The sequence below is a fragment of the Desmodus rotundus genome, chromosome 10 (genome assembly GCF_022682495.2).
Source record: "Desmodus rotundus isolate HL8 chromosome 10, HLdesRot8A.1, whole genome shotgun sequence".
NCBI lineage: Eukaryota > Metazoa > Chordata > Mammalia > Chiroptera > Phyllostomidae > Desmodus > Desmodus rotundus.
Window position 1 is genome coordinate 73,894,131 of NC_071396.1, and position 7,210 is coordinate 73,901,340.

The 7,210-nt window shown below is 39.3% G+C and overlaps 1 protein-coding gene across 3 annotated transcripts in view; it reads right to left on the reverse strand.

The window, feature by feature from the left end:
* The window catches only part of CLUL1 (clusterin like 1), a 30,557-nt gene extending 25,329 nt beyond the window's left edge, over positions 1 to 5,228 (reverse strand). The window contains exons 1-3 of one of the 3 annotated variants that reach the window (XM_045187861.3): positions 5,128 to 5,228; positions 4,109 to 4,221; positions 2,850 to 3,010 (exon numbers count right to left, since the gene is read on the reverse strand). In XM_045187861.3, coding sequence (XP_045043796.1) covers positions 2,850 to 3,010; positions 4,109 to 4,214 — 267 coding nt within the window. In that variant the 5' untranslated portion in view covers positions 4,215 to 4,221; positions 5,128 to 5,228. Of the gene's footprint in view, positions 1 to 2,849; positions 3,033 to 4,108; positions 4,222 to 5,127 lie in introns of those variants that run through there. The other 2 variants (XM_024580201.4, XM_053913450.2) reach the window with 2 other exon arrangements.
* Positions 5,229 to 7,210: the final 1,982 nt, after the last annotated feature.

The following is a 7,210-nucleotide window of genomic DNA, read 5'->3' on the forward strand; positions in this document are numbered from 1 at the left end:
GGTCCGTGATAATGTTGGGTCACTTGAGGATGGGTGGTGCTCTGTCCTAGGACACCAATCCCTTATTTGCTGGTTCATAGTTTGTCTAAAGTATCCCCTATTCTAGGATTAAAATAATTTTAGGGAGGGGAACTCCTATTTTTTTAATTAAATTTTGAATTGAGTGTCTAGATCTTAAGAGTGTGAATCAATGAACTTTTAAATAATAAGTGGTTTTAACAAAAATTAAAATTCTATGGGTCCTAGGATTCTTCAGGGCCAGAACTGAAACCAACACTTGCTTACCTGACCCATCCATAACTGGAGTTTTTTTTTTTAAGATTTTATTTATTTATTTTTAGAGAGAGGGGAAGGGAGGGGGAAAGAGAGGGAGAGAAATATCAATGTGTGGCTGCCTCTCGAGCACCCCCTACTGGGGACCTGGCCTGCAGCCCAGGTGTGTGTCCTGACTGGGAATCGAACCTGGAACGCTTTGGTTCACAGGCTAGCACTCAATCCACTGAGCCACACCAGCCAGGGCTGGAGCATTCTTTTCATAGTGCTGTACTCTTGGCTTGCCAGGAGGCTGGGGAAAGGGAGGAAAACAGAAAGTCACTAGGTCCCACAGGCAGAGCACCAGCTGACTTTCTCCCTGGTCATTCTTGACAGCACTGGGTTAACAAATTCATTAACATCTCAAGCCTCAGTTTCCTTATCTGTAAATGAAAGTAGTGGTGTCATTAGTCCCAGTGGCCAGGCTCACAAGCCTACCATGGAAGAAGGCAGCTCAAGAGGCTGCCACACTTTCCTCATGAACAGCTATTCTTAATTTCCTAAAAATCTTTTGATTGCTGCCAAATGGAAGGAGAGCTTTTAGCTGCTGGTCAGGCAATCTCCTTTCCTTGCTAGGGACCCTGCAGGATGCAGGGTGTAGGTGTGGCCAAAACATCAGCCAGTGTGGTGACAGCCTAGCCACAGCTTTGTGGTCAGCTTGCCTGTCATACAACCCTGCCTCAATTGCTCACTGGATACCAGGAGGCCAGAAGTGAAGAGAATTCTGGTAGCTATCTGAAACTCAGTGGTCCCCAAATTTATAGGTATAGGAAGGAAATATTAGAAATTCTACTTGTATTTTTAAATTTAAAAATAGACTCTGGGGAAGAAAAATGGGGAGTTGTTTACTGGGTAGAGAGTTTCAGTTTTGCAAGACGAAAAGAATTCTGGAGATTGGCTGCCCAACCATGTGAAAGTACTTAACACTATGGAACTGTACACTTAAAAACAATTAAGATGGTAAATTTGATATGTATTTTACTACAATTTTAAAATTTGTTTAATGAAAACAAATTTTAAAAGTAATTTACTCTCACTGCTAAAATTTAGAATATTTTCCAAGTTCTCTTTGTTAAAGTTTTAATTTCCTCTTTGATTTAAGGGTAATTTTGGAAAACAAATTTTAAAAAATTTAATTGTTTTGAATATTATGTTGATGCTTAATGCTATTAAACCATGAGCCATGCAATGTCTATAATTTAGAGATGTATTGAGCTTTATAATTGTAACATGACAGTTTTTTAAAAATGTTTTATTTATTTATCTTTTTAAAGATTTTATTTTTAGAGAGAGGGGAAGGGAGGGCGAAAGAGAGGGAGAGAAACATCAGTGTGTGGTTGCCTCTCATGCGCCCTGCCCCCTACAGGGAACCTGGCCTGCAACCTAGGCATGTGCCCCAACTGGGAATCAAACTGGAGACCCTTTGGATTGCAGGCCGGCACTCAATCCACTGAGCCACACCAACCCGGGCCCATGAACAATTCTTAACATCTTCCATGGACATTTGAATATAATGTGTATGCTCCATTGGTAAGATACATAGTTTGAGCCACAGCTGTTAGGTTAAGTTGCTTGAATTTAAAAATGATTAGGTTGGTGTACTATTTCATACACACTGTCTGTTGTGCTTTTGTCAGGCGACTGCACAAGGCCAAGGGCGTGTGAGGACCCTGGGGAAGAGGCCTCCACATTCCAGAAGCACTGACACTGGCTTCCTCTTTCTCTGGTCACTTGCAGCCAATTACAATGAATTGCACTTAGGAGGACTCAGTTAAATGATGGCTTTTAATGCCTAGTTTTAACTAAAGTAGTCTTCACCAAATGGACAGAAGGCTAAAAAAAAGAGAAAAAGAAAAACCCAGCAGGTTATGAATAATTTCAACTCAGAAAGACAAGCAGCAAAGGCAGAGCTGACACTTCTTCATTCTGAGCTCTTTATTGGCCAGGTGACAGAGGACAAATATGATGATCTAATCAGATCTGGTAATTGGGCTAAAAAATTTCAAAATATCTAGATTATTTGAAATATAAACTACCTCCACGCTAGTTAACCACAAACCTCATCCTAAGTGTATTTTGCATCTTGAGCTATTAGTGGTAGCAAGTCATGTTTCCAATTTATAAATAAATTAATATGCATATGTTTATGAGTGAATGCTAACAAACATTTTAGTAATAGGGATAGAGATCAGAAACTTCGGAGGCCGCTGATCTAACCAAAAACTCCCTGAACACTTTTGACTCAATATCCTAACTCAGAAGGAAGTAAGGATACAGCATTTTTAAGAAAGCAGCATTCCCAAACAGAACTGAATCCCCCAAATCCCTGGGTTTGGAGCCCTGCACAGGCCTATTCCACAGGGAATATGTTCTGTGAAGAAATTAAAAATGTCCTTCAAACTTTTCCTTCAATAGGGGCTGGTCTCCAAAAGAAATCTATTACTAGGGAAAATAAGTAATTAATCAACCGCCTTTATCAGTGCAATATTTATGGTCTAGATATGTTCAAGAACAGATAGTATCTTCAATTCCTGTACCTGTTTTTCTTCTCTGCATTTCTTCAGGGTTTTCATTAGATTTGTATGCTCCTCCTCTCTCCTGTCCATCATGACTCTCATCTGCTTCATGCCAACCAAAGCCTTCTTCACCTCTTCATCAACATCTGTCTCCCCTGCCTTGGCAAAACCTAAAAGATACGCTGCAATTTTTTTCTTTGAGATCTGATCACATTACAGTGTATTGGTATCTGCATCAAAATACAATGAATTCACTTATTTTTATGTCTTCTAAATAGAAGCTTAATTGTTCTTTTATAGCATCAGACTGAAAGCAGATCATAATGAATTAGCTGTCAGCTGCCACATGGACTCAGCGGCCACATGGGCAATACCTTCTGTTCCTCACTGCGGAGCTCCTGAACAAGCCAGCGTTCATTTAGCCTCATTCTTGCCATTTCCTCCAGGCCTGTTTTCATTTATCCATGTTTGTATTATAGAAAGTTCTGAATTTTCATCACAATTTATATTAAACACTCAACTGGGAACCTCAAACCCAGTGAACAACTTACCTTTCTCTCAGCTTCAATTACCTTCCTAGGAGGCATCATACCTAGAAAGTATTTCATATAGTGCAAGATTCTTTAATAACCTACTGGACATGTCCTACACACTTTTAATGATCCCTTAGTGGGTATAAAATTCACTGTCATTCTCTCCACAGTCACCAACGTGGCTTCCTAAGGAGCCTATTTTTGCCTCCAAATTAACTACAGACTGCCCCCGCAAAGCAACATCTTAACTAACTTATTTTTCTAAGTGTTAAGTACTCAAAGCATATATTGTCAGGCAAAGGTCAGAAGTTAATGAGCACAGACCAACCAGATTCAATGTCATTATAACCCATTCTCTCACTATCTCAAGAATAACATCACAGATTACTTTAATTGTTTAAATTTTTCGAATGCTAGAAAAGAATTTCACTGTTCATTAAAACTGCTTGAAGGACACCGAACATCTGGATGATACCAAGAACTGCAGTCAAAAAGTTGGCAAGTTCTATCTGCATGATAGCAAACATCTGGATATGAGAATGTTCTCAGATACTCAGTTGGAATTTGCTATTTTTATCCAGATGTTTGGCGTCACATCTACTTGGCTTAAGTGCCTAGAGAACGTGTCACTGTGAAACTAGAGGGCATAATGAATACGGTATCTTACAACTGTGAATCACTGTACACGCCGGCGGGACACGCAAACACGCAAACAGGACAGAGCACAGATAAGGAAACTAAACACACCCTTCAGGTTTCTGTGGACAGCAGTTTTGTCCTTCCGAGTAGGTGCACAGTGACATTCTTTCAACCACAGCAGATACACAATAAACAGCAGGAGTGGCAGCTTCATGTTCCCGCTGTTAGTGCAAAGGAAAAATAAACCTGCATCAAATGCCTGCCGTCAGGTTAGTCTTTGTTGGCATTAATTGAAAACACATGGTGACTCACAGCATTTTTCTGTCAAGTTTTCTTTATGACTTTAGACAATTCATAGGCCTGGAATATACATGTTTTTTAAAAAAGACAACCCGAGTCTCTAGTTTGTTTACATTCTTTAGGACAGTAAATAAGGTTATCATCTAAAGTACCTGAAATTTAAAGTAATGAATAGTAGGGCTTGCAACCCCACAGAATTCAAATTTCATTTTATTTCCTCGTCAACAATAAACATCACCAAGCACAGAATTAGTTAAAATATATCAGAGGGATTTCCCCCTCCAATTCTAAATCCACAAGTGAGTTTTCACCTAGATGGCTGAACACCTTTTTTTTTTCAACTTATTTTTTTGTGAAAGCAAAGCAGCTTCACGCATTTTCTCATACTTACAAAACATATCGATATATAAACATAGTTTACAGTTAAATGCTTTTCTTCTCAGATAATGAATTTCCTTTTAGATTTAATTCATATACATTCATTATAAACACTTCAAATGCAAATGTTTGAAACTTCACAAAGTGAAACAACTGTATGCTTTAATAAAGTGAAATCTCTAAAATATTAGATTATCTTAATTCTTCCAAAGGGGGGTATTTATCTATTTTATGTATATTTGCTACTTTGGAAAATAAGACCTTCCATTATTTCATCAATATTTGAAATTAATCAACATTTGGAATGTTTTTTAATTATAGTAATAAAATCACATCAGTGCTAGTAGTTAGAAAGTTGTCGCACTTTACATACATCTACATCTGGCATTTGAACTAACGCTTATCTCCCTATTGTGACCCTATTTACCAAATGAAACAAATATATTTACCACGAACTGTGCAGTACAGTATCTCTCCGGACAGGTACCGCCAGCTCCCAGAAGGACCTTCACTTTTCTCTAATTTAATTTTAATCTGTGTTGGGTATTTCACCTTGTTCTTTGAATTTGATGACTCAGTTCTTAATCCTGTTAACCTAGCATTTTGAGATTAAGAGTGTGGTTTGAAACTTGGTAGGATTTAGAAAGAAACACTAGAGGGCAGGCTGTGTGCACGGTCCAGAGCGATGACCGCGAGGTATTTCATTTTTCGCAAATGTTTTGGTAGGACTCATTAAAGCCTTCAAAATATTTTTTAATCTGAAATTTATGATACGTATACTCCTAGGTAGACAAAATACATTTTATTGGAAAGATAAGCAATGATATGAAAGAGAGCATGTAAACTCTTAGATAAGAAACTTTGAAGATTATTTACATAGTTGTTTGGCATTTTTGGACTATATACAAACACACTTTAACTAAATAAAGTGATAAAATTTAGCACATAAAAATGCAATAGATATGTATTTCAGGCTCACTACACCTTGATAATTGATTAACTGTGCTGATAATGTGGCCCCTTAGTAATTCATTTAAAAACAACTTAGTTTTTAGTCAGGTGTAGAATCTACAGGAATGGGTCTGTCTGGCTACTGAAATCTGAAGATTGTCTTGGGCCCCCTCTGAAGGTTTTGAGGGATTAGCCCATCCATACCCATTCTGTGCTCAGGACTTTCTAAGCAGGTTAGACTGACAGTTCTGAACTGGCCCACCTGCCTTTCGAGGGCCCTTGGAAGTTGACCCCTGTGTTTAAGCATCTTGTAGTCTACAGTGTACGTCCACTCCCCTTGGGCACTGGAGTGGGCAATTGCAGGACACAAAGTCCAGCTCCCACCCTGTTTCAGCTGTCTTGATTACCACTAATTCTCTGTTTTAGCGGAAACCTCTTAACGCTGTTAGAAAACAGATCAGCTCAAAGCAAAACTTGAACTATTACTTTAAGTAGCCTACTGTCAGTTTTGAGCGACTGCATCCCACACCTACAAACAGATGTGTCTTATCCTGAGAGATGACCAGATAGATGATCAATGGAGGAAGCGGCACTGTAGGCCTTTTTCTCAGGAAGAGAGAACACCGCTCTGAAAAGGTCAGTCACAGGAAACAGTCCAGTGCTACTCCGACCCTGAGAACTCTTGCTCATCGGTTCGCTGTTGTCCAAGTGTGGGCCCGATTGAGGTCATTCATGGCTGACGTATGCACGCTCGTTTACGGCAAGCCCAAATTTTGTTGGAATAGGAACCAATTATTTAAGTAGTTCAGAGGCTCATCCCTTGGTGGCATGAAGAGTTTTCCTGGGATCCATGTTCCCTCTTTAAGTGTAATTTCTGAGAACAGAACGTTATTGCCAACTGGTACTAGTTACTTTTTCAAACATCTTGAAGCTTCCAAAGAGAAATAATTTCTTCCTCTAATTATTTCATCTGTTTTCACAGCTGCCATTTTGTTCTTAAGCTTAAGTAATACTTCATACAAATCCAGTTACTTTCATAATTATGACATCATTATGTTCCAGATTTAAGTGGATTATAAAATATTATAAATATGTAGTTGGCAACTAAGGAGACTTAAAAGCAAGGTCGTCATAGTTTAAAAAGGCAGCAGGAAGAAGCATGTGGTATTAGCCGAGGAATAAAGGAATCAGTCAGGTGGACTTCAAAATGTCAAGCTAGGTTGTTGAGTTCAGGCTTGACCAGAGTTTCTGAGGTGTGAAGCATAATGGACTTGCTAGTAAGTCGCCACTGATTAGATTCGCTGCCTTCCCCTTAGTCATAGGCCTGGCCAGACAACTCTGGGCTTCCCACTGGGCCACTCCCTTGGCAGAGAGCAGACCAGAAAGCTTGTACTATTTATGCCGTTTCCTATGTGGAGCCTAACTCCAGCACATAGGGTCAAAGGTCCTGAAGTTGTGCAGCCCGGGAGCCTTGTGTGTATCCTGTAGACAAGCTGGGGGTTTTTGCCTTGCACCACCAGTAAGGTTGGAAAGGGACGTAAAGAGCGAATCTCAAATCCACAAGTGTGGATTAATGAATTC